Below are 27,562 nucleotides of genomic sequence, written 5' to 3' on the forward strand. Positions count from 1 at the left end.
GACCATCATAAATATGAATCAGTTGCCAAGCATCTGAATGTAAATCACAAGAGCCTGGAGATGCTGCAACATTCCAGCTGATCAGCGCTTCTTCTGGGTTCAGCAGAAGTGCCAGGATCAGTGCTGCTTTCCAGTTGATCGGTGCTTCTTCTGGGCTCAGCAGAAGCGCCAGGATCAGTGCCGAGCTCCAGCTGGAGCTTGGCGCTGATCCTGGCATTTTTGCTGAGCCCTGACAGCCCTGCAGCTCCAGCCATCTTTCGCTCAGGCTTGTACAGTGCTGCCACTGGTTCAGCTCATTCCCCTCCCCCGCTACCACTTTTCTAGGATGGTCACGTACCACCTGCCAGGTGCCAATGTACCACAGGTGGTACCCGTACCACTGGTTGAAAAACCTTGTGTTAATAGAATGCTGGAGGGTAAAGATATTAGCAGAGATCTTAGACAAGCAATTGTTGCTGCTCATCAATCATGGGAAGAGTTATAAGGCCATTTCTAAGCAATTTAAAGCCCATCATTCTACAATGAAGAAGATTATTCACAAGTAGAAAACATTCAAGGCAGTTGCCCATCTTCCCAGAAGTGAAGGTCCCAGCAAATTCACCCCTAAGTCAGACCGTATCATGTTCAGAGAAATTGCAAAACATCGAAGAGTTACATCTCAGACTCTATAGGCCTCAATTAGCATGTTAAATGTTAAAGTTCATGACAGTAAACAGAAAAAGAGACTGAACAAGTATGGTTTGTTTGAAAAGGTTGCCAGAAAGTCTCTTCTCTCTAAAAAGAACATGGTGGCAAGGTTTAGGTTTGCAAAGTTCCATCTGAACAAATCACAATATTCCTGGACCACTGTCCTTTGGACAGATGAGACCAAAGTGGAGATGTCTGGCCATAATGCACAGTGCCACGTTTGGCATATCAGCAAAAACATATCATATCAACCATCAGGCACGGTGGTGGAGCACCTATTGCATCCTGTGTGTTGCAGAATTTCTAGTGTTTAATTCCTTTTTAGAGAAGCTAACAATACTGAATTAGCAAAGCAATATATGTGGGTTAAGTCCTGATCCGGATCTTTCAGATTTTCTCCTGTACTCTGTCATTTGTTTAATGTGTGTAAGAAGATTGTCTTTGACCCTAAAGATGGAAAGAAGACCTATATGAAGATTATTTTTTGTCATATGATAAGAGTTTTCTCTATCTCTTTATTGCTAGTTATGGTGAAACATTTTGTGGGAAAAAAAGGATCAGCTATGTAATTGGTGTAATCTGGGAAAGAAATAGTGTAATTGTAATTAACAAATCAAGGCTTTGATTACTGCAATTTCCTCTTAAACATTCAACAGGAAGAAATCGTGGACAACATTATTTTCTTCCTAAAATAATATGAAAGAGGCTTCCTTTCTTTAACTCAACTTCTTGGAAACCAGCTTTGCGGAGGAGCACATTCAACTCAGTTGCTGACCGTTCTTTCCCTTCAAAGTAGAGCAACATTAACAAGGCGTAGATGTGGGCTGCTAAAGGCCCTCTCCTGTCTTCATCAAGAAGCATTTCCACTATTAAGACACCGCCACCTGTTTCAAAATATATTTCAAAGATTTAGAGGTGAGAAAATATTGCTATTTATTTCACAGCCCAATGAATATTACATAATATTTTGAAAATATTGCGTTATGAATCCTTCTTTCAAACATGTTATGTTTATTCCTGCCAATGGTCAATACAAACCAATTTGTTGTTCTTAGAAATTTTGTCAATTTGGAGATATTTTAATTATTCTCCAAGGCTTTCCCCTCAATCTTCTGTAGAAATTGACCATTAAAGATTTTCCTTGCCAAAATTCTGTTTGTGTTTCATTATATTATATTATAACAGTAAAGGTTTCTGACTCTAGGGGCAGTGCTCATGTCTGTTTCTTAGCTAAGGAAGCCAGTGTTGTCCAAAGATACTTCTGTGGTCATATGGCCAGGATGACTATATGCTGAGGAGTACAGAAAGCTGTTACATTCCCACTGAAGTTGTTAAGTCCTTCGTGAAATGGCAATGACACGAGAAGCAGTTGTAGTTCTCAGGAACCTCTTTATTTCTGTTCAGCATACTGGTTACAAGACGCCGACAACGCCCAAATCTCCCTGCCCTTTTTATAGGCGATTCCCGGGCCAAACTGCAACATTTGGCGCGCCAGACAGCCAGTCTGGTCCCGGGCAGCTTGCACCTGCCCGGGACCGTTGCAATGCCCCGAGACTGCTTTCACAGGCTCAGGACATAACACCCCTTCCCCCCCGGCTAAGACTATGATCATACAAATAATAATATACAACCCAATACGAGTATGGTACCCATACTAGCTTTGTACCAGTTATCCTTTTGCTTCTATTGTTTCCCAGTATTCTATTTCCTATGTGTACAGGAATACTCTCTGTTAACTCTGTTTTGCCAGTAGGGTTACAAAATCTTCTAAATACTTAGGAGATCTTTTAGCTCTCTGTGACCTCCTGACTTCTGGGTACCTTCCAAGTACCCCTTGACTGAGGGGTGATGTATGCTTGTCTCCCTTGCTAGGCCCTGGTGATCCCCAAGGACTGTGCTCCAATGCCTGGCCTTCTTGCTTACCCACCGGGCTCGTCAGGCCAGGGCTTCTTTCTCTGTTTGACCTGGTTGTCCTGCCTGGCTGCAGGCTCTCTGGCCCTCTTAAGTGACTGTCACTATTGGGCAACTCTTTAGAACCTCCCAGGTCTGTCCTAGACCTGTCAAGAAGTTGTCTTTCCCCGTGTTCCCGTTCTGTACCCGGGCTTGCTGGGGTTTCAGTACTGTCCCAAAACTCAGTTGTCCCCTGAGTAATGCCAGAGGTGTTGTAGTCGGGATTCGGTTCCTCGACCACCTCCCTGTGTGCTTGCCCCCTTCTAGGGACAGGGGCAGTGTTGGGCCAACTAGACGGAATGTGTGCCAGCTCTCTTGCAGGGTGTGGGTTGTTTGGACGCTCCCGGATATCCTCCCTGACTGGAGTACTGAGTGATGCGGGTGAGTAGTGATTATGCCCCCGGGGTGACTCCCTGGCTGGAGTAGGCACTGGTGCCTGAATTCTAGTTGGGCTCCATGAATTTCTGTTTGGAGCACTCGCGGAATCTCAGAATGAGCTGTCTGTAGTTCTCTCGTTAATGATAGGCGGCAGCCCGCACTCTTCCCTTTGCCCAAAGGGGTCCCCCTCCTCCCCTGGAAAAGAACCAGGAGTCTCAGTGGGAAGGTCCCGTCTAGTGTGGAGCTGGTCGATGTGTCATCACAGGACATGACCGTCGTCCAGGGAAACCTCGTAGGACAAAGGACCTGTGACCCTGGACACAGTGGCAGGGACCCATGAATGACCAGGCCCGTAGTTACGAGTCCAAACCGGGGCACCCACAAGCAGTTGTCTAGGTGCCCTGGGGTATGTGATTGTGGAAGGTAGTCAGTCTGGGTGCAACCGGTCAAGCTTGGTGGTCAGTTTGCGCTCCAACAAAGTTCAGCTGGGCTCCTCCTGGTAGAAGTGGAAGGTGTAGTGCAATAAGAAAGGAGGAAGTCAGCCAACCTGTGATGCCAGTCTCCATAGGTAATTTTCTTCAAAGCGTCCTTGGTGATGCGAACCATGCGTTCAGCCATACCGTTGGTGGACGGGTGGAAAGGCGCAGAGGTGGCATGACGAATCATGTTGGCCTGTAAGAAAGCTTGGAATTTGGAAGAAATGAATTGAGGGCCATTGTCAGATACAAGGACATCAGGAAACCCGTGTGCAGCAAAAATCCACCTCAGTACTTGAATAGTCTTTGCAGTGGTGGTGGAAGAGACAGGTACAACCTCAAGCCATTTTGAATGGCTGTCAACCAGGACCAAGAAGAATTGACCCTGAAAGGGCCCAGCGTAGTCAATGTGCACCCTAGACCATGGAGACTGTGTTTTCTCCCATCTATGTACAGGAGCTTGGGGCATTTCAGGGCGTGAGCGCTGACAAAGGTGGCATGCATGCACCTTAGCCTCAATGTCTCTGTCTAATCCAGGCCACCACAAATGGCTGCGCGCAAGGTCCTTCATACATACAATGCCAGAATGACCCTTGTGCAGGGAAACTAAGACCCTAGTCCTCATTGAGGCAGGAATGACAACTCTGCTCCCCCAAAGCAGACAACCCTGGAAAGTGGATAACTCGTTCCTTTGGGACCAGAAACTCTGAAACTCAGTGCCTGGACAGCTCTCTGGCCATCCAGATAAAACCCAAGATAGGACACGAGAAAGTGTGAGATCTGTGGCAGATTCAGCAGCCACATCCCTGGCATCTAAAGGGGACTCAGGCAAGGCCTGAATGGAGAGGATATTGATTGTTGGTGCAGGGTCAGCCTCTATTACTGGCAGGGGTAATCTACTGAGGCCGTCAGCATGGCCCATTTCTTTCCCAGGTTTGTGAAATAAGGAAAAATCATAGGCAGACAGAAAGATAGACCATCTCAGCATTCTGGGGGAGATGATTTGGGGAGTTTGTTTATGTGTGGTAAACAGCCCCAACAAAGGCTTATGGTCAGTGAAGATCGTGAAATGCCTGCCATATAGGAAATCGTGGAACTTTTTGATTCCAGCAACAACAGCTAAAGCCTCTCTGTCAATTTGAGCATAATTTCGCTCTGCTGAAGACAAGGTTCTGGTGTAGTATGCAACAGGAACCTGAGTTCCATCCGGTCTGAGGTGGCTTAGTACGGCTCCCACCCCATAAGGAGAAGCATCACAAGCGATGCACACAGGAAGGGATTCATTTAAATGTGCAAGCACACTGTTAGAAGTGAGTAAGGCCTTAATCTCATTGAAGCTTGCTTCATATTTTTGTGACCACTGCCACACTGCCTGTTTGACCAGGAGCCTATGAAGAGGCTTGGCTACACTAGCCTTGTTTGGAAGGAAGGAGTTGTAAAAGTTCAGAAGGCCCAGAAAAGCCTGTAGTTCGGCCTTGGACTTTGGCCTAGGAGCATGCATAATAGCTTTCAATTTGGATTCAGCAGGGTGAATCCCGGTAGCATCAATTTTGAATCCCAGAAAATCTGTAGAAGGCACCCCAATTTTACATTTGTCCTTCTTAAGTTTGAGGCCCGTTTTCCTGAACCTCAGCAGAACAGCCCTTAATCTCTCAGCTAAGTTGTGTGTAGAGTCTCCAGCAATTAAGACATCATCAAAATAGGGGCAAACCCCTGGTATACCCCGTAGTGTGTTTTCCATTATGCTTTGGAAAATTCCAGGAGCAACATTTACTCCAAATTGTAACCTCTTTACCTTGAATGCCCCCCTGTGGGTCACAATGGTTTGAGCTACAGCAGCAGCATCATCAACAGGCAACTGTTGATACACCTGAGCTAGGTCAAGCTTTGCAAAAACACGCCCCCCCTTGAGGGAGGCCAGAATATGACTGACCACAGGAACAGGATAGGCATGTTGCTGCAATGCCTTATTCAGAATGCATTTGTAATCTGCACAGATGCGAATGTCCCCATTTGCCTTAAGGGGCGTGACAATAGGGGTCTCCCAAGGACTGGAGTCGACAGGTTCTAAAACTCCTTGCTGAATCAATTTGTCCAATTCGGTGTCAATTTTACCTTTCAAGGCAAAAGGAACCCTTCTTGCTTTAATTCTGATAGGGGTGACAGTGGGGTCTAATTTCAGTGACACAGGGGGTCCTTTGTACGTGCCCAGCTGTGCGCTGAAAACATCTGCAAATTCTTTGCAGACTTCTTGTAGGTCTACTGTTTGCAAGCTATTGAGCCCTGTGACGTGTATTCCCAAGGCCTCAAACCAATCGAGTCCTATGAGACTCGTTCGTTCACCCCCTACTACTATTACATCTAGTGGACCTTCAAAATCCTTATACTGTACGTTAAGGGTGGCCTCCCCCTTAACACACACTCTGGAGTTTTGAAAGTCTGTTAACACAATGTTGGAAGGCCTCAGCTTGGCCTGAAATCCGCTGCCAGAACAAATCTTCCTAAATGTGTGCATGGAAATGATTGAAAGGGCAGACCCCGTATCCAGTTCCATAGCCAATGGAATCCCTTGTAGCTTCACTTTAAGTGATAGCTTTTTCTTAATGGGCTTGTGTGTGCCTGTCCTATAAATGCTTCTTCGCGAAGCACAGAAACCCACCCTGTTTTGGCTGGGGACCCTGGTACCTTTCAGGCGCAATTCTTCCCGAGGTTGTACCTTCGGACGGCCCAGACACACAGCTGCAATGTGTCCCTGTTTTCCGCATGCCCTACAGATAGCGGAGCAGAATCTACAGTTGGTCCTCTTGTGGCGACCTCCACAACTGAGGCACTTGGGGAGAGCTGAAGAGCTTTCCTTCTGTTTCCCTTCTTTCGTGGGGTAGAGACAGTCTACTTCATCGTCAGGATCCTCCTCTGGGTTCCTTTGGACTCCTTCCTGGTGCACGGACACAGCTTCTGGAGTGCTTCTGATCAGCCTCATGGTCTTGATGGCGCCGCCCGGTGCCTCTTCTGCAGTAACCTCTCTCAAGGCATCTTGGAATGATAAGTCTTCTTTAGCGAAAAGCCTCTGCTGCAATTCTCTATGCCTCAGTCCGCATACAAATCTGTCTCTCAGCCGTTCTTCTAGATCCTTGAACTCACAGTGTTTAGCAGCTTTTCTCAGCGCAGCAATGCATTCTCTGGCTGATTCTCCGGGTTGCTGATCCCTCTGTTCAAAGGTGTGGCGCCAAGCGATGATGGACAACTTGGGCTGGAAGTGTTCCTTTAGTAGTTTTTTGAGATCTGTGTAGTTAACAGATTCTAGAGGTACATTTGCTGCTATGTTTTCAGCGATTTCAAATGCGTCTTGACCGCAAACGCACAGCAGGGTGGCGGCTTTTAAACTATCTTCTCTTACTTGATTGACTTTAAGATAGTTTTCCACCCTGGCTACGTAGGACTCCCATCTTTCCGGATGCGAGACCTCGAATTCTGAAAGTCTTCCAACTTTTGCCATTTTTGTAGAAAAGGAAGGGTCTATCCGCCAGCTTACCCCCGATGTTCACTGGATTGGCGGGCAGCTGCTGAGTTGACGCCGTTCCTACTGCTCAGGACTCTAGGGTAAGCTTACACCTGTCTTCAGTCGATGTAAGGCAATCCCACCTTCGTCGCCAGTGTTAAGTCCTTCGCGAAATGGCAATGACACGAGAAGCAGTTGTAGTTCTCAGGAACCTCTTTATTTCTGTTCAGCATACTGGGTACAAGACGCCGACAACGCCCAAATCTCCCTGCCCTTTTTATAGGCAATTCCCGGGCCAAACTGCAACATTTGGCGCGCTTGCACCCGCGCATGCGCATGAGTGCTGGCGACAGCCAGTCTGGTCCCGGGCAGCTTGCACCTGCCCGGGACCGTTGCAATGCCCCGAGCCTGCTTTCACAGGCTCAGGACATAACAGAAGTCTTACCTATTTATCTACTTGCATTTGAATGCTTTTGAACTGCTGGGTGGGCAGGAGCTGGGGCAAGTAGCAGGAGCTCACCCCATCGTGTGGCACTCAGATCTCAAACTCTGGCTGTCAGCTTTCCAGGTAACAAGATCAGTGTCTTTAACAACTGAGCCATCGTTCTCCCATATATTATATTCTTATCAGCAGGTGCTAAGTGTGATGGTATGTAGCAGGTGCTTGTCTATTGGAATTCTAAAGTCTCAGAACACTTTAGCTTCTGCATTTTCCATTACTTTTGTCTATTTTGTGGTCAGTTTTTGCTTGTAGCAAATGGTATTTCTTGCACATATTCCAATGCACCATTGTTGCTACTTTGTCATGCTGTTATTTGTAGTCAGTCTGTGTGATAGTCTTGCAGCAACTAACTAGGTGGTCCATTGTTTCTTCAGCTTTTTTGCAGAGTTGGCATTTGCTGTCTGTTGCTATCTTCTCAATTCTGGCTTTGGCTAGAAAAGTGTACTGGCTGTGTAATACTATGTTTTGTCATTTCTCTTTTTTATTCTTTGCTTGAATTACAACCACAACTGAGCCCAAAATTTCCATTGCTAAGCAAGAAAATTCTTAAGTGACTTTTAGCTTATTTATTGCCACAGCTTTAAGATATTGGCTACAATTGTTAAATGAATCATGCTGTCATTGAACAAATCTGGCTTCTCCATTGAGTTTGCTTGTCAGAAGCTAGCTGGCAAGGTTATAAATGGTGATGATATGACCTCCAGGCAGTGCAATTGTTATAAATATTATATTATATCATCAAGAAGCATTTCCACTATTAAGACACCGCCACCTGTTTCAAAATATATTTCAAAGATTTAGAGGTGAGAAAATATTGCTATTTATTTCACAGCCCAATGAATATTACATAATATTTTGAAAATGCCCAAATTTTGCGTTATGAATCCTTCTTTCAAACATGTTATATTTATTCCTGCCAATGGTCAATACAAACCAATTTGTTGTTCTTGGAAATTTTGTCAATTTGGAGATATTTTAATTATTTTCCAAGGCTTTCCCCTCAATCTTCTGTAGAAATTGACCATTAAAGATTTTCTTTGCAAAATTCTGTTTGTGTTTCATTATATTATATTATAACAGTAAAGGTTTCCTCTGTCAAGTTGTGACCGACTCTAGAGGGGGTGGTGATCATTTCTATTTCTTAGCCAAGAGAGCCAGCATTATCTGAAAATACTTCTGTGGTCATGTGGCATGACTATACACTGAGCTGCATAGAATGCTGTTACATTCCCACTGAAGTCTTACCTATTTATCTACTTGCATTTGAATGCTTTTGAACTGCTGGGTGGGCAGGAGCTGGGGCAAGTAGCAGGAGCTCACCCCATCATGTGGCACTCAGATCTCAAACTCTGGCTGTCAGCTTTCCAGGTAACAAGATCAGCATCTTTAACAACTGAGCCATCGTTCTCCCATATATTATATCAAAATATAATATATCAAAATTCATGTTTTGTTATTGGTTATTTTATATATAATCAGCCAAAGCATACTCTACTTCCTTGACAGTTTGTTTGACTTGAAGTATAATCTATCAATATTATTATGGGGTTGTAAGACATAGTAAATAGTCATCAGTTTTATTGTTTTTCAGTCCAAATTGTCCAGTTCAGCTTATGTCCAGTTAAAATTCCGGCAGTATATGGGCCAGTTTTGATGGTGTTTCCCCCTTTCAATATTGTCATTAGCAACTTTCTCACTCTTTGGATGTATTCTCTATAAATCATATTTTTAACTTGTACATCCCTAATGATATCCAATTGATTTTGAATGCATTTGTTCTTAAAGCTTGGTCTTGTGCAGCCAGAATTAGCCCCTTTGTCTCTTTATTCAATTTTCCTGCTCTTAGCCATTGCCAGGTCCCGTTATCTGCTTTTCCGGATAGTTTATATTTTAGTGTACTGGCTGTGTAATACTATGTTTTGCCATTTCTCTTTTTTATTCTTTGCAAGTAATGCTTGAATTACAACCACAACTGAGCCCAAAATTTCCATTGCTAAGCAAGACAATTCTTAAGTGAGTTTTAGCTTATTCATTGCCACAGCTGTTAAGATATTGGCTACAGTTATTAAGTGAATCATGCTGTCATTGAACAAATCTGGCTTCTCCATTGAGTTTGTTTGTTTGAAGCTAGCTGGGACAGTTACAAATGGTGATAATATGACCTCCAGGCAGTGCAACTGTTATAAATACATGCCAATTGCCAAGTGCCCAGATTTTAGTCACAGGACCATGGTGATTCCGCAATGGTCAAAAGTGTGAAAACTGGTCAAAGGTCACTTTTTTCAGTGCCATTGTAATTTTGAACTATCAGTAAATGAATGGTTGTAATTCAAGGACTACCTGTATTTGATCCCTCTTACAGGCCACTTTGGTATCTCCAGTAAGCCCTCATGATGTACTAGTTTCAGTGATTCCTTATCCTCCTTCGTATATTCTTCCAATGACCTTTTTTCTTATACAACTATCTAGTGTACTTGCAACATTCCAAGCCCACCTATCTTCCTTCATAAGTAGAGTCTGTCAATGTTGGTGACCACCAAGCTGGTAAGAGTTTCTGTAATATACATCTCACCATATTTCTTATGGGAGACACATTCTTTGTCTGACTCCTCTGATGAGACCTGTCCAGTATGGTTGAACTTCTGGCATAGCTCTCATCTTCCTGAGAGCATAAAGCCCCACAACCACATCAATGTAATGCCTTACTGGGTTGTTATTATTATTATATTTTTCCACTATAAAGAAGCTATTACTTAGCAACTTAGTCATTTTTTTCAGCAAGTGTAGAAAGATTGCTAAAACATATATCTAGGCAGTAGAGGCCAAGAAACAGTAAAGAGTCACAGGGTCACAATGAGAAGTCTTATTCATTTGAACCACAGCCACTAAAATATGAATGAATCTGATCTGCACAACTCAGGCCCTTTGGGTTATACAGAAGAGATAGCTGCAAGAATCACTCTGGAACCACAATTTTTTCAGCACTGCAGCTGAATTAATTATTTTAAGATGCCAGTTGAAGGCCCAGGAAAACTGGATGGTAAATTTGAAATGACCCTAGACTTAGGGCAGTCCAAACTTGAGCCAAGTATGAACTTTGCCAGTTCCCTAGCAAATTTAACTTTTCCTGATTAAAGAATACCTACCAGGTTTGCAGGCTTGGTATACTTTGCGTAACAGCTGCAAACAACTCTCATCTGACCAGTTATGCAGAGTCCTGGCCAAAATGTACAGGTCTGCTTCAGGAATGGGATCTTTAAAAAAATCACCTACAAAAAATAAGTAAAATCTCATTTATTACATATCTTCCAGATTATTCTGACAGAATAATCTGTTTTCTCTTTTTCAAAAATCACAGAATCCAGTCTGTATGTGAAAGTTTCTTGTGCTTAGCAAGACATGAGTTTAACCCACAAGGAAGATTGCATCACATCCTTTACCTGCATGGAAAGTGATCCGGGTCTCTTCTGAAGAAAAACAATGGTTCTTGGATGCTTCCACTATTTCAGGGAGATCAAAAACGGTCACAGTACATTTTGGGTAGAGTGAAATCAGTTCCTTAGGTAAGCCACCTGTGCTTCCTTAAAGAAAGAACAAAATGTAATTAAGTAACAAAACAAAACTTTGCATATGTCCAGCTTTTTTCCCTGAAGTTACCCTGCCTGTTATTTTTCTGAGATTAATTGGAATCTAATAATATCAAAAATGAGACAACTTCTTCCAAATTTGCTATGCTTCATATCATCGAAAACAAATGCTAATAGGGAAAAAGAACAGAGATTGAGTCAATTGATTCTCAACTTTCATATGGTCCTTCCGTGCTATGAGAATTCCTTAGGATGGATGCACTGATTAGTCACAATGATCAAAAATAATGTCTTTTGATGCAGTTTGAAGACACAAAAACCGAACATCATCTCAGAAGGCACCAAATCCCACATCAGCTTCAGTCATGGTCTCTTACATCTCCAAAATGTTTCCGGGCAAATCCAGTTTAAGGGTCCTTTATTGATCAGCCTGCTATTCTCTGATTTCATTTTTTTCCCATCTATGGTCAGCACTGGAAAAGGGGAGGAAGAGTACACTGTTTTCTTTTCAGAAATGTCTCCCTTTTCAAGCAGCCTCTGCCAAATTCTCCACTGACTGTATTATCATATCAGGCCAGAGTGACAGTTAACCATCTTTAAAACAGGACTATTTCTCAAAGTCTGCTACAGACATCTCAAAGTGGTTTTTGATCTCCTAAGGATTTCTCCTTTTCCACATACATTTGAGAAGATTTGTAAGAGAAGCTAAGAAACCATCCAGTCCATTGGCCCAACATGTGAAGAAGAGGGGAAAGGACTGGCGGTACTTACCACCCAGATCGCAAATGAGTGGGAACTGGGACAGATCAAAGGCAGAAAGCACTTCTCTTCCTAGCACAGACCAGAGCTCATTCATGAAATTGGAGAAGGTTTTTAACTCTTCCTTTGACCTAGAATTAAAACAAACATCACTCAATATAACTTTATAAAATGCTATTTATGCTGGACCAGATTGTAGCCACCTAGAACTGTGTTAGAGTATTTAGCATTTACAGGGTTAATGTTGTATCATTGAGAGAACTGTATGTAAGAATATGTAGCATTTAAAGGCTTACATGCCATTTCCTTAAGAGATGGCTTCTGGGTAATGTAGTTCAGTTGTTAGTTAATCCTATAGCTTATCTAGACAGTGGGAGGAGTTAAAAAGTTTATCAGTATGTCCGGGCTAAGTGTAAGGGTTGTAAAAATCCATTTGTAAAACCAAGCATATACACGCAAGGATAGCATCTGTAACTATGCTCAGTTGATATGGGGAATTACCACTTTTTTACCTACAAAAAATGGACAGATATGCAAAGACCGGACACATCTACAGCATAGTAAGTCTCTGCTTAGAATTCCTGGACAATAAATATTTGTTTAAAACCATTTTCGTTGAGTTTATGCTATCTGGACCAGAACTAGAAGGCATCTTAGTTCAGGTTCCAGAATGCTATTGTTTTTATTATTTTATATATCTATTTATGTTTGTATGAAAGGAATTCTTTTTACAGCATTATTTAAATGATGCTGATCAGGATCTGGAAAAATCTGCATGTGATACATGAAACTGCCCTACCATTTCAGTGGAAAGTGTTATAATATTCTTGAAACAAAGCACATTCACAAAGGTTCTCTAATTGCACACCTGTGCTTTCTATATAAACAGAAATGCCTGGTCAATTAGATCTGCCATAACTAGATTCCAGTGCCATAAAAGAGAGGTTGAATATGGTGAACATGATGGGTCAAGAACATATGATAGAGAAAATAATGACACTGTGAAGGATAATCATTTTGATCAGTTGCCCACAAAACAATTACTCTATTTAATGACCATTCTCTAAAATTATAATGTTACCTGTAAAAGGCCTCAAAAGTCTTGTTTGAGGGAGAGCCATATATTGATGGAATATATCAATATATACAAGGCATCTTAGTTCAGGTTCCAGAATACTATTGTTGTTATTGTTTTACATATCTATTTATGTTTGCATGAAAGGAACTCTTTTTACAGCATTATTTAAATAATGCCCTACCATTTCAGTGGAAAATGTTATAATATTCTTGAAACAAAGCACATTTGCAAAGGTGCTCTAACTGCACACCTGTGCTTTGTATATAAACAGAAATGCCTGGTCAGTTAGATCTGCCATAACTAGATTCCAGTGCCATAAAATAGAGGTTGAATATGGTGAACATGATGGGTCAAGAACATATGATAGAGAAAATAATGACACTGTGAAGGATAATCATATAACAAAAGGTAGATTCTGGTGTTACAACACAGATGGCTACCTCTGAGCCAGTGGGAGGAACAAGACCGAAGAGGTCTTCAACCGCAGATTTAGATGCACTGTTCCAAAGGTTTCAAGCCATGAGACATGGCAAAGTTTCTGACATGGAATGTTAATGGCTTGAATTCACCACAGAAAAGAAAGTATTTTACTATTTGAAACAACACAAGTATGATGTTATATGTTTGCAAGAGACTCAAATTGCTTTAAAAGACGAAAAATATTTGATTAACTCCCGGTTGGGAGTACATTTCACAGCCTCTGCTCTGCAGAAAAAAGCAGGTGTAGTTATTTATGTGAGGAAAGACTTATCACCAAAGTTAATTGATTCTGACTCACTAGGAAGATATGTTATTATTGACTTATTATTAAATGGCAAGAGAAGTCTTGTCATTGGACTATATGCTCCTAATCAACAACAAAAATATTTTTATAAGATATTACATCAGAAAATAACTCAATTGGATTATAAATCAGTAATTATGATGGGAGACTGGAATGGCATTTTAGATTCAAGTAAAGACAAGAAGCGTTCTTTTAAATCTCCTAATCATGCAAAATTACCTAAGGCTTTTTTTGACTTGAAGGATGATTTGGAACTTCAAGATATTTGGCGTGAACGGAGTATGGAAGAAAGAGACTTTATCTTCTTTTCGGACAGGCATCAATCATATTCCAGAATTGACTTTTTTTAAATTACTAATGATCTTTTTTCTAGGATGAAGAATGCTAAGATATTCCCAAGAATATTGTCAGATCATAGTCCTGTATGGATGGAGTTATCTACTGAAGACGGGAATAGAAGGACTTGGAGATTGAATGAAAATTTATTCAGATTTGAGGGGAATGTACAGAGATGCAGAGATTATTTAAAGGAATTTTTTCTTTTGAATATGCATAAGGGTACTTCGATGCCAATGGTATGGGATGCCAATAAAGCATATATGAGAGGGGTCTTGATTCATATGAATAATGCGTATAGACGTAAACAGATGCAGAAACGTAAAGAGTTGGAATCAGAGATTAAAACTAAGGAAAAGGCTCTTATCTTAAATCCATTGGATAATAATTTAAAGGTTTCTATTAGTTTGCTTAAGGAGCAATTTAATATGTTAATAGCTGATCAGATTGCAATTAATTTGAAGTATATGAAACATATTTTGCAATGCAAACAAACCTGGTAGGTGGTTGGCTTATCAACTACGAAAGAAACAGAAATCAAGGATTATACAAAAAATAAATTATAAAGGTAAAGACGTTTATCAACAAAATTTGATTAAAAGGAGTTTTTTAGATTTTTATTCAAAGTTATATGCCAGTGAAAACATACATGTTTTAGATATAGAAAAGTATTTACAGGAATCACATTTCCCTAAACTTACTTCTGATCAAAGAGATGAGATTAATGGTTTAATTACTTCTGATGAGATTATTTGGGCAATTAAACAATTGAAAGTTGGTAAGGCTCCAGGTACAGATGGATTAACAGAAATTTATTATAAAATGTTATCTGAAGAAATGATAGAACCATTGAAGGAACTTTTAAATAATATTCTATTGGGAGCAGAGGTACCTCCATCATGGAGAAGGGCTTTCATATCATTGATTCTGAAGGAGGATCAAGATTTGACTTAGCCCCAAAATTATAGGCCTATATCTCTTTTGAATACAGATTATACAATTTTCTCAAAAATATTGGCAAATAGATTAATGCGAGTTTTGAAGCAACTGGTTCATAGTGATCAATCTGGATTTATATCTGGAAGATATATGAAATATAATGTTAGACAAATTGTTAATCTAATTGAGTATTTGGACAAGAACAATCAAATCCCTGCGGCTTTGATTTTTTTTAGATGCTGAAAAAGCCTTTGATCAATTAAATTGGCAATTTTTACTCAAGAGTAGTAGAGGAAATGAATTTTGGGGATAAATTTTTATTTGCCCTTAAGGCAATATATCAACAGCAATCGGCACAAATTATAGTTAATGGGGGTTTAACAGAAGCATTTAAAATTGAAAAGGGTACAAGACAGGGATGTTCTTTATCCTCATTGTTATTTGTTTTAACCATGGAGATTTTACTTATTAAAATTCGGGAGTCACCTAGAATAAAGGGAATAAAAATAAATAAGAATGATTATAGGTTGAGAGCTTTTGCTGATGACTTGGTTGTGACATTATCTCAACCGACAGATTCAGTTAGGGATTTGGTTGAAATTTTACTTCAGTATGGGAAGGTTTCTGGGTTTAAGGTAAATAATAATAAGACTAAAATATTATCGAAAAATATGTCTATGAAGGAAAAGGATATTATAGTTAAATTAACAGGTTTTGAAATAGTGAGAAAGATCAAATATTTAGGAATTTATTTAACGTCCTCTAATGTTAAATTGTATAAAAATAATTATGAGATATTATGGGTAAAAGTGCAAAAGGATTTAAATGATTGGAAAAAATTACAATTATCTTTGTTGGGGAGAATTTCGGCAGTTAAAATGAATATACTTCCAAAGTTTCTTTTTTTATTCCAGATGATACCTATTTTGAAAAAAGATGCCAATTTGGAAGAATGGCAGAAGGGGATTAATAAATTTATTTGGGCAGGGAAAAAGCCGAGAGTTAAATTTAAAATTATGCAGGATACACGGGAAAGAGGAGGATTAAAGGCACCGAATTTAAAATTGTATTATGATGCAGTAGCTTTAACCTTGATTAGTGATTGGCTCAACTTAACAAATAAGAATATCCTATCTCCTGAGGGATGGGATTTATTATATGGATGGCACACATATTTAATTTATGATAAAAAAGTGGATCAGGTTTTTAAAACCCATATTTTGAGAAGTGCCTTGCTGCGTGTCTGGAAAAAGTATTACTATAGGTTAAATTATAAAATTCCAATTTGGGGGGTTCCAGGACACGTGATAGAGGGAGTATCTAGGGGAGTAAATTTGGATAAGATTTCTTATAAGGAATTACTTAGTTTGGTTGGGCAGCATTGGCAATTAAAGCCTTTAACTGAGTTGAAGCAAGAAAATATTGTATATTCTTGGTTTTATTATAATCAGTTGTTATTGAGGTGGAATATAGATAAAAAGGTTGGTATTATTTTAGAGGATGTGAATTTGGTAAAACAGATTAAAGATCAAAGTCGATTTCATATAAAAAGAATTTATAATGCTTTAATAGAATTGGACTCTGAAACGGAGTTAGTTAAAGATTGTATGATTAAATGGGCACAAAATATCCAAGAGCCAATTTTACTGGATACATGGGAGACAATTTGGGTTAGAAATGTAAAATTTACTCAAGCACAAAATTTAAAAAAAAATTTTTATAAAATGTTTTATAGATGGCATTTGGATCCCCAAAAGTTGTCCCACATGTATCCGAAATTACAGCCCAAATGTTAGAGATGTGGAAATTTAGATGCAACTTATTTTCATATTTGGTGGACTTGTAAAGATATTAAAGCTTTTTGGATTAAGATTTGGTGGAATATTCAAAAGATTTTTAAGAAAAAGATAAAGTTTGCTCCGCAATTATTTTTGTTGGGTATTATTGTAGATTTGGATGTTAAAGAAACTAATTTGATGTTGAACTTCATAACTGCTGCAAGATTATTGGTGGGGCAATATTGGAAGAAAAACTTATTGCCTACTTTGGAAGAATGGATACGTAAAGCGTCTAATTTAGCAGAAATAGCGAAAATCTCCGCCTATTTGAAGGATCATTCACAAGAAAGATATATTATGGTTTGGAGAAGATGGATTGATTATATTCAGAAGAAGTATGAAACTGAAAAGTATTATCTGGCTTTTGAATAGATTTTAGATAATTATTAATAGTATTAATGGTATTATTTTTGTCTTAATTTGTTAATATTTGTTTTGAGAAGGAGTTAAAGTGTATTATGGTTTTGATTGATAGTTTAGTTGGTTTATGTTAGCTAGACTATGTTTGTTTATTTGTTACCCTGTAATCAGCTCTGGGAAGTGGGGGAGGGGGGGATGGGTAGGTTTATATTGTAATTTGTAAAACTTTTAATAAAAAAAAGGATAATCATATTGATCAGTTGCCCACAAAACAATTACTCTATTTAATGACCATTCTCTAAAATTATAATGTTACCTGTAAAAGGCCTCAAAAGTCTTGTTTGAGGGAGCATCATATATTGATGGAATCTGATTTTTTCCTTTCCTAAAAGAATTTTAAAAAAGTTAGAAAGGAACAAGACAATCATCCTGGCATTTTCTTCTGCATAGAAGTAGATCCTGAATGTCTTACAGTATTTTGATAATTCAGAATTTATTCTAAACATTTCATTAAGCCAGTTCTTTTTCACTCTCTCAAGTACAGTGCAGTACGATCTAATGCATCTCTACCAAGAAATAAGCTATAAAGAACACCAGGCTGGTAAATTAGGTTGCTTACTTGAAGAAACTCCCCGGATGAAGGCAATAAACCCAACCCACTATTACACTTCTCCTTTTTAAAGTTACGAATCTTTTGTGTTTTTCTTTTTTGGAAAAAGTTCTTTTAATATTTTTAGTTTAAAGAAAGACTTGGGGGCAATTCAACAGGCTTTTGAATTCACTGTTGATGGATTTGTAGGGGAAAAAACACTACAAATAATAGTGTACAAAACAATAACAACAAAAACAATCTTTTTGTCTTAAGATTTACACTGGATAAATAGTTGTTCAGTCACTAGGTTTTGTCCTACTTTTCGCAAACCAATGGACCATAGCACACCAAGTCTCATGTCCTCCATTGTCTTCCCAGACTTTGCCCAAACTCATGATCATTTATTGATAACACTGCCTAACCCTCTCATCCTTTGCCCTCTCCTTCTCCTTTTCCCCTTCAATCTTTCCCAACTTCAGATCTTTTCCAATAAGCCCTCTCTTGTCATTTGGTGGCAAAAGTCAAATGGTTCCTTTCATTGTAGAATTTCAATGTTGTAAACAGGGATCATCATTCTAGTTAGCAAACAAGATAGGTAAGGTCTACCTGATGAAGATTGGAGTGATATACAGGTAGTCTTCAGGTTACGACCATTTGTTTAGCGAACATTCAAAGTTTGTATTAAATGAATGGCAGTTATGACTGGTCCTTGGAGTTCCAGCCATTGCAGCATCTATGCAGTGGTCATGATTTCTGATGTTTCCTGTCAGCTTCCTACAAGCAAAATCAATGGGAAAGCTGGCAGGAAGCTGGAAGTCGCAATCACATGAGGTCCTTGTTTATTGATCTATGCAGTCCTCATATAATGATGGCAACTGAGACTGTTAGAATTGCAGTTGCTAAGCAACATGGTCATGTGACAGCATGCTTTATGATTGCATGACCTTGTGATAGGAATTTCAATCTTATTGCTGCCAAAACTTGAGGGCTACCTGTAACAGGGAACGTACTGACATTTTCATATTTTAAGAACTGTGTGACACCCAAAAATGTTTTATATTTCTCCTGATTTCTGTGCTTTTTATTTTGAATTTTTCTCTTTGCAACTGCTGCTTTTCATTTTACTTTAACTTAAATATGTCTCTTGTGATCTAAATTACTTTTGTACGGAACATTTAAATGTATTTTTTGATTGCAGAATCACCTAATAATTACTGTTTTCATGTCAATTACAATTTTATTTTTTATTCTGGTATACAGAATAAATATATAAACAATAAACCATCTGGAGAAATATCAATTAAAAACAATCTGGATAAATATCATTTAAAAAAATAAAAACAGATTATTAAAATACACTAGTATTTTCATTGTTTATCTTACTTTGAAAAATTATCTGACTTTTGTTAAATCCCAGAATAAAAATCTTAAAACCTTGTTCAAGCCATTAATTCTTCCTATTTATAAAAAGTTACCTGTTAATCTCAGTTTTTCATCTTAGTAAAATGACTCCATGGCATAATTCTAAATGTTTGCTCTACTTGCTTTTATTATTAGGGTTTGTGTTTCTGTTCCAGTTTGTCTTGTATAAAGCTTTTTAATGATGGAACCAATGAAAATAGAGGGGAAATTCTGAGGAGCATCATAATGGCTGTCTATAATTTACTCCTGTTGTATTTTCATTTTGGCATATATGATTTAGTGAATTCCAATTTAATAAGGATTAATCAGTGATTCTCTTATTAAAAATGATACTGTCTTTAAGTGTCCCAATTAGGGTAATAACTCCTTAAGTCGAGTTGGGCCCATGATGATTATATGAAGATGTTCATGTAGTTTTCTTGGCAATTGTTATGAAAAAAATAGTTATGGGGCAGCAATTCTCTTCTGAAGTTTTCTCCCCCCCCTCATTGTTTGGGTAACTGTTCTCTATAAATCTGAGAGTTGTGGGAGTCTCCCACCCAAGTAGTCAGATACAGCTCATTATAATTTTATAAGATCCTTCATGATCAACCTGATTCTGCCAATGCTGATATTGAACAACTAACACCAATTAATTGAGGTTTGATTAAAGATTTAGATCTGCCTATGTAGGATCTTACGGCAATAGTGTAAATCCCATGTTTTGAAATGGGAGAAAAGAAACTCTCAAACAACCCAGAAGGGCAGAAAATGGTCCTACTGCTTGACTTTTCTAAAAGAAGGAAAATAAGGACCACAATCCTTTGATCTGAACAGGGAAATTCAGTGATAATATATAGAATAGAGCTGGAAGGGACCTTGGAGGTCTTCTAGTCCAGCCCCCTGCTCAAGCAGAAAAACCTATACCATCTCAGACAAGTGATTGTCTAGCCTCTTCTTAAAAATCTCCAGTGATGGAGTGCCCGTGATTTCTGGAAGCAAGCTGTTCCAATGGTTGATTGTCCTCACTATCAGGAAGTTTCTCCTTAATTCCAGGTTGCTTCTCTCTTTGATCAGTTTCCAACCATTGTTTCTTGTCCTGTCCTCTGGTGCTTTGGTGAATAATGTGACCCCTTCTTCTTTGTGGCAGCCCTTCAAATACTGGAATACTGCTATCATATCTCCCCTATTTCTTTTTTTCTTCAGACTAGCCAAACCCAAGTCCTGCAGCCGTTCTTCATATGTTTTAGTCTCCAGGCCTTTGATCATCTTAGTTGCTCTTCTCTGAAAATTTTCCAGACTCTCAACATCTTTTTTGTGATATCACAAAACATCAGTTTTGTGATCAAAACTGGCTGCAGTATTCCAGGTGTGGTCTTACTAGGGTTTTGTAAAGCGGTACTAATACTTCGCATGATCTTGATTCTATGCCTCTGTTTATACAACCCAGGATTGTAGTAGCTTTTTTGGCTACTGCTGCACACTGCTAACTCATAGTCAAGTGATCGTCCACTAGGCTCCAAGGTCCCTCTCACAGTTACTGTTTTTAAGCCAGGTCTCACCTAATCTGTACTTATATCTTTGATTTTTCCTGCCTAAATGTAAAACTTTGCTTTTCTCCACAATTAAGGAAATAAATGTGACAATGTCATATTCAAAATCCAAAATATGAAAATTCCTTCATTTCTTGTGGACAAAAGTCTAATAATTCTGGTATTAAGATCCCTTTTCATGTTCTTTATTTATTCTAGTTTACTAGTCTCCTGCTACATTTGTTTACCTCACGGCATCAGGCAAATATTGCATTGATGAATATATAACTTCAGAATAGAACTTCATGGAATTATACTGAGACTTCGGACTTGATTTGACCAGGTAGAGATTGGCAAAGTCTGTGTTTCCATAAAGATCTAAAAAGAAACAAAATTAATGGTAACTGTCTTTCAGGCATACTTGCATGATTGTCTTAAACTACTTTAAAAACAAATTATGCTGTATTTATGTCAAGCATTTCACAATAATATGAGAGTAAATTTGGTGTAATGGTTAAGACATCAGACTAAAAACTTGGACAGTTAAATTACAGTTAGTCCTCAATTTATTACCACAACGGAGCCCAACATTTCTGTTGCTAAGTGAGATATTTGTTAAATGAATTTGGCCTCATTTTACAACCTTTCTTTCCACAGTTATTAAGTGAATTGCTGCAGTTGTTAATTTAGTAACATGGTTGTTGAGTGAATCTGGCTTCCCTATTGATTTTGCTTGTCAGAAGGTCCCAAAAGGTGATCACATGAACCCAGGACACTGCAACCATCACAAATACGAGTCAGCTGCCAAGCCTCTGAATTTTTATCATGTGACCATTGGGATGCAGCAACAGTCATCATTAAATGTTGTAAGTCAAGGGCTACGTGTATAAGTTCCTGTTCCATGTTAAGCACGAAACCAGCTGGGTGACCTTGGGCTAGTCATGTTCTCTCTGCTCTCCTCTAAAAAACCTTGCCACAAAACCTACAGTGATCTGTCTAGGCATCATCATCATCATCATCATCACAGATGCAAATAATCTTGATTTTTAGGGGAATAAAACTGATCCCTAAAACAAAAAAAGGCTCCATATAATAGGATTTTCTATAGGTCTGTTGCATTGTTAAATCAACATTTTTTAAAAAAACACCTATTGGCCAGTGGAGTATAGTAAGTGTATTTGTAAATTATAATGTTTTTCTTGACAAACATGTATTTATATTGTTGACTAAATTATTATTAGCATATTGTATGATGCTAACAAACATACACACAAACCCAGTTACTACATACTATAGCAGCTTTCTGGCCTATGTTTTTTGGAAGTCCCCCTTCTACCTACTCTTGGATTTGTCAAGCTCAACAGGTGCAGCCACATATTGCCCACAGTAATGGAACAATTGTTGGCCATTCCAGTTGCTTTCTGCTTTTCATAGGATTACCTTTTCCATCCTTCCACTCCAGTGTTAGAAGCTTTAACCCCACACAGGCCTCCAGCAGCCTCTGCATCCCGATGGGGCTGGTGCTCAAGTGTTCAGCAACAGTTGTGGAAGACAGTGGTTCCCTCGACTCCCTCAGCAGATCAAAGACACCCAACTCAGAGGCAGTTGAAATGATCTAGGAAGAAGCAAGAGCAGGAAGAAAAGCTGTGGCATTTCTCTCAGTTCCCATCCAAACAATCCCAACATCTATTTGTTTACTGAAGAAAGAATCAAGCAGGCTTAAATATGTTAACTAGCCCCAAGAACAAGAAAAGGCATTATGTAGACAACCATTAGTTTGTGGAGTGACATCCCCTCTGTGCTGAATGTGGGTGTACTAATACCCATAAAAAACTAATATTCCTTTCTTGTACAATTCTGGGCTTTGCTCAACTTATTTATGGACTTATTTAGGCAAATCTTGATGGCCTCTAGGACCATGACTGATGATGTGTTCAATCACCAGAAAAGAAGATAGTCAGAAAGAACAGCATCCTTGGTGGAGAAGGAACAGGTACAGAAAGACAGATATCTCATCATACCACTATGATTCAAACTCCATGTTTTTTATATGTACTCTGTACTATTATTGAAGACATCCAAGAGGGGAATAAACTGCAGAAAAGAATATGTGTTCCGACCTGGCTGAGGAATCAAGCAGGGCGTCACATGTTAACCAACCCTACCAGCTATTGAGCAAGAGGAGAAAGGGCATATGTAGAGAGCCATTCGTTTGTGAGGCCACATCCCCTCTGTGCTGAATGGGTGTAGTAACACCCATAAAGCAACTAATGTTATAGGCTTTGTTCAATTTATTTGTGAAGTTTCAGGCAAAATCTATACACACATGCACACACACAATAAAAGAAAGAGAGACAGAGAAAGAAAGAGACAGAGACTGAAATAGCAACCAGATTTATTTATTTAGGTCCATTTCCTAGAAGCAATCTTAAGGGCTGCAGGGACCATGGCTGATGATGTGTTCAACTACCAGATAGGGAGGTAGTCAGAAAGAGCAACATCCTTGGAGAAGCAGAAGGGGAACAGAAACACAAATGCCTCATTATATCATTACAATTCACACTCTATCTTTTTTATATATATTCTATGCCAGGCATGTCAAACTCGCAACGTCACGTGACGTTGCACGACGTATCAGAGCTTTTTCTCCATTGTCAGCAATGGGGTGGCCGTAGTTTTGGGATGATGCATCCAGCCTGTGGGCCGGCAGTTTGACACCCCTGCTCTATGCTATTATTAATGGGATATATCCAAGTGGGGGAAAAAACTGAAGAAAAGAATATGTGATCCTACTGACTAGAGTAAAAAAAACAACAGATAATACATAGAATATACGAACATCCCATTGGGGAAGCAAAGTTTTATGGCAGAAAAAAATGATTCCATCTCTTTCTTAATGACATAACAATTGGCTGGATTAAAAGAGAATAATTAATGCTTTATGAATAGTAATTAAACTAGTACAAGAAGAAATTTTGAAGCTGCCTTCTACTATAGTAAACACTGCTGAAATCCCAGAATCAAAATTTCCTAAAATAATTTCAGCCAAAATTTAGCAAATAAAGGAAATATCAAGGCTTAAATGCGATATTAGGTATAGAATAGATATAGATTTTGTTGCAATATGAGAGTTAAAAACATGAAGAAGGGTATACAGTCACTAAATTATTTAGTAAACTAGCTGAGAGATTTATTCACAGAATTTAGTCCTTAGAACATGGAAACTGTAACCAACATGAACCTATAATCATCTGGGTAATAGAAAAGCAAAAGAGGCTATTAAAAACTACTGAGGAATTTACCTACATCTAAAGCAGGGCTTTTCAACCAGTGGTACGGGTACCACCTGTGGCACATTGGCATCTGGCAGGTGGTACGTGACCATCCTAGAAAAGTGGTAGCGGGGGAGGGGAATGAGCTTAACCGGGGCAGCGCCGCACAAGCCTGAGCAAGAGATGGCTGGAGCTGCAGGGCTGTCAGGGCTCAGCGGAAGCACCAGGATCAGCGCCAGGCTCCAGCTGGAGCTTGTTGCTGATCCTGGTGCTTCTGCTGAGCCCAGAAGAAGCGCTGATCAGCTGGAATGTTGCAGCATCTCCAGGGTCTTGTGATTTACATTCAGATGCTTGGCAACTGATTCATATTTATGATGGTCACAGTGTCCCAGGGTCATGTGAAGTGACCAAAACCTGCTGCAATCACCCAGCAGACGGGGGGAATAAAAACCAAACACCCCCATCCCACCCCCGCTGCCAATCCTCAACAGAAATGCTCACAACAATGAAAACCTCGGACAGGAGGAAGAGCACCGCTGGGTGCGCAGGCAGGTGTCTTGCTCGGCTGTGGCTTGGGGGCACTTTTTTCAGTGCCATTGTAACTTTGAACAGTCATTAAGCGAACTATTGTAAGTCAAGGAGTACCTGTACTTCATCACTTTTTTCCTTTTGGGGGGGGGTCATCAAGTTTTTGACACCTTGCTAGGTGACTGGTGGTATTCGGATATTGACATATCCTAAAAGTGGTACAATGGGTGAAAAGATTGAAAAGCCCTGATCTAAAGCATGGTGTAATAACATTTTGTAAGCTGTAATTGGGCCCATTTTAATTCCTGATTGACACAAGAAGACCATATTTGAGTGAGGAAAGTAATCTATTGATGTCCAGTGAAGCAACTCTGCTCAGAAGCAACAAGAAAGAATTTTGTGGCTATTTATTACTGGCCATTTCATCACCATATAAACTTTGGTGATTCTATTGCTTTTACAACTATTAAGAAATTGAGAAATGAAAAAGTTAAGATTTAATATTTGTGAGTATTACCCATCTTACCTTGAAAATTATAAATGAATGCTGGTATTGAAATAATGTTTGAATATTTTCAGTTTCTTCTGACGAACTCATTGTTCTTGGCTTGTCTCGTTGACCTAAAATGATCCTTTTCCAGCCAGATCACTTGTTATTCCTGAAGTAAAATTTGCAAAATATAGGTGTCCTTAAGATGTTCCAAGGTAAAGAGTGTTAAGCATTATTAATGATAAAACAAGGACACAGAAGGTTTTCAAAAGTCCTTCAACAATGGCTCCTGAATAAATTTAGCTGCCCTGGCATTAGAGGACAAGTGCTCTCATGGAACGGCCATTTGTTGAAAAGCAGGTACCAAGGGATAGGAGTAAATGAGCAATTTGTGTACTTGTATATAGGTCTTGTTGGCACACCTTAAGAAAAATATGATATAGCTATAAAAGATGTAAATTAAGGGCACCCCAAAATATTGGAAGGATGAAAGCACCCCTTTTGCAGCCAGATGGAGCTTCCAGCCTCCCCAATGTCCCCATCTGGCTAAAAAGTGTTTGAGCACCTATGGAGCACTTTGAAATGCTCCATTTCACTCCTTTTCAAAGTGCTCCATAGGTGCTCAAACACTTTTTAGCCAGACAGAGACCTTGGGGAGGCTGAACGCTCCGTCTGGCTGCAAATGAGGCATTTTTAAATGGAGTGTTTCAAAGCACCCCATTTGCAGCCAGACGGAACTTCAAGGCTTCCCAAGATCTCCATCTGGCTAAAAAGTATTCCAGCAATGATGGAAAAGAGTTGGGGGGAGCAGGAAACAGGTATCCCATACACTTTTCGCCCTGAAAATAAAAGTTTCTGGGGTCCATGATCTCTCAAGAGTTCAGGCACCCATTCTCTGAACTTGTGCAATATTACAGCACCCAGGAGTTTTCATTTACTCTCCTCTCCCTCAAAGCAGCAGAGAGGAGAAATGGCAATCGAGAGGATTTTTGCAAGGTAAGTGAATCTGGCATGGCAGAATGGGAGAGGTAAGCAGTTGTGGGAGGGGGGAGAATAGGGTGAATTTTGCAGAGCCTCTGCAGTCATTCGTAAGGCAAACAACTACTGTGGTGCAGCAACATTTGTAATTTTGGGAGCTACTCATAAACACTAGGGGGTGCTTATTGCGTAACTTTAAACGAGAGCTAAGTGAATGCTCGTAACTCAGGGATTACCTGTACTGCCTCTCGTCTTTAATGCCCTCCACTCATAAATTCCATAATGTCTGCCTGACCTTATTTCTCTTGAGGACCCAGGAGGTAAGGCTTTCTTTCCCTTCAGGGAGCCTGTCCCCTGGTTCTCCTTATCTGACTTGGGAAAATTAGTGTCAAAACTGTTCTGAGAATTTTCCTTTAAACTATTTGAGAAAATGGGAAATGATGAGAAAAGAGAAAAGGCAGAAAAAAAAGAACTAACTTTTTGTTTCAGGAAAATATGTAGGAATCAGGGTTAAGTCTATGTATACAGCTAAGAACAACAAATTTTAGAATATGGAAATTGGGGAAATAGTGTGAGAAGTTTTATATTGAAATATATTTTATTCTTTATACTGTTTCCATCTTCCCTTAACAGAATTCACAGAATTCATAATGGACTGGAAATCAGCGTCTCCACTAGATAATTGATAGTCAAGCTAAAACTAAGTTAATCAAGTAAAAATAACAAACAGGGGAAAATCTTTTACTTAAACTTCTTCAAACCCTCAAATACGTATCCCAGATCTAATCCACATATCAAAGATAAGGTCTGTAAACACAAATAGAGTTAATTAAATTAGGTCTTCCAGTAGAACTGCATGTTCACAAGAATAAACTATAAATATCATAGATGACATACCTACATGCACCCATGGTGCTCAAATGTTATCTAGAATCAGCACGTAGATATTTCCATACCCAATGGAAAGTATAAAAGTATGCCCCATTTCTCGGCAGCTGCCCCCGAAGTAAACTCTTTGCTTTTGGGAATAAATATTTCTCTTTTCCTCACAGCTGTCTGAATCTCATTTTTATTTATTCTTATGCAATCCCGAATCAAGTTGGAACCCCAAATTATTCTTCTGACAATAGTAAAAATACATTTCTCTAAGAAAGATATGCAAAGAAAATTTCAAATGCTAACATTTAGATAGTTATTAGAATATGGAAAGATGGGGGAGTTGAGAAGGGCAAGAACTAACCACCTAGTTTCAGAACAAATGTTTAAAAATAGAAATTTAAGCATTAAAGAAGGTGGAACCCAAGACTTAAAATATTAAAATAAACTTGAAATACTATTATTGCAATGATTATTATATGCATACATTGTAGTGTAGTAGAAAAACCACGATACTTACATCAGAAGACAAGACCATGAAGGGTTGGAGAAAACAGGTTTTAGAGCAAAGGTTCAGAGTATTCATATGACAAATTCTGAACCCTGAGTTACTCCCAGGGTGTCATTTTTATACAGCTTGTCACCCACGCTTTTACCCAAGGGATCTACCTTTAACATACTAAAAGAGAGAAGTTCATATCTTGAGACCACACACATAGG

General features: G+C 39.2%; 1 protein-coding gene across 3 annotated transcripts; it reads right to left on the reverse strand.

Moving 5' to 3' along the window:
• Positions 1-1,164: 1,164 nt before the first annotated feature.
• On the reverse strand, positions 1,165-27,562 carry LOC120313678 (acetylserotonin O-methyltransferase-like). Of its 3 annotated transcripts, none has more exons than XM_039355816.1 (9): positions 27,363-27,561; positions 25,025-25,157; positions 22,139-22,313; positions 20,947-21,076; positions 17,490-17,558; positions 11,851-11,969; positions 10,933-11,073; positions 10,639-10,761; positions 1,165-1,571 (listed from the first exon to the last, which is right to left on the reverse strand). In XM_039355816.1, exons 2-9 carry the CDS (start codon positions 25,094-25,096, stop codon positions 1,363-1,365), a joined length of 1,038 nt encoding a protein of 345 aa, XP_039211750.1. In that variant the 5' UTR covers positions 25,097-25,157; positions 27,363-27,561; the 3' UTR covers positions 1,165-1,362. The 3 variants fall into 3 exon arrangements, with proteins under 3 accessions (XP_039211750.1, XP_039211751.1, XP_039211752.1); XM_039355818.1 differs by lacking the exon at positions 1,165-1,571 and adding an exon at positions 8,110-8,264; XM_039355817.1 differs by lacking the exon at positions 10,639-10,761 and having other exon boundaries at positions 27,363-27,562.

This window comes from Crotalus tigris, unplaced genomic scaffold (genome assembly GCF_016545835.1).
Source record: "Crotalus tigris isolate CLP2741 ecotype Arizona unplaced genomic scaffold, ASM1654583v1 scf7180000018759.1681925, whole genome shotgun sequence".
Lineage (NCBI taxonomy): Eukaryota > Metazoa > Chordata > Lepidosauria > Squamata > Viperidae > Crotalus > Crotalus tigris.

Excerpts from the sequence above, each read along its gene's own strand:
- LOC120313678 (XM_039355816.1), bottom strand. The coding sequence starts at position 25,096 with ATGAGTTCGTCAGAAGAAACTGAAAATATTCAAACATTATTTCAATAC. Across the intron at positions 17,559-20,946 it reads TATTTGCCTGATGCCGTGAG|GAAAGGAAAAAATCAGATTC; the intron begins GTAAACAAATGT and ends AAATTCTTTTAG. Across the intron at positions 11,074-11,850 it reads ACTCATTTGCGATCTGGGTG|GAAGCACAGGTGGCTTACCT; the intron begins GTAAGTACCGCC and ends TCTTTCTTTAAG.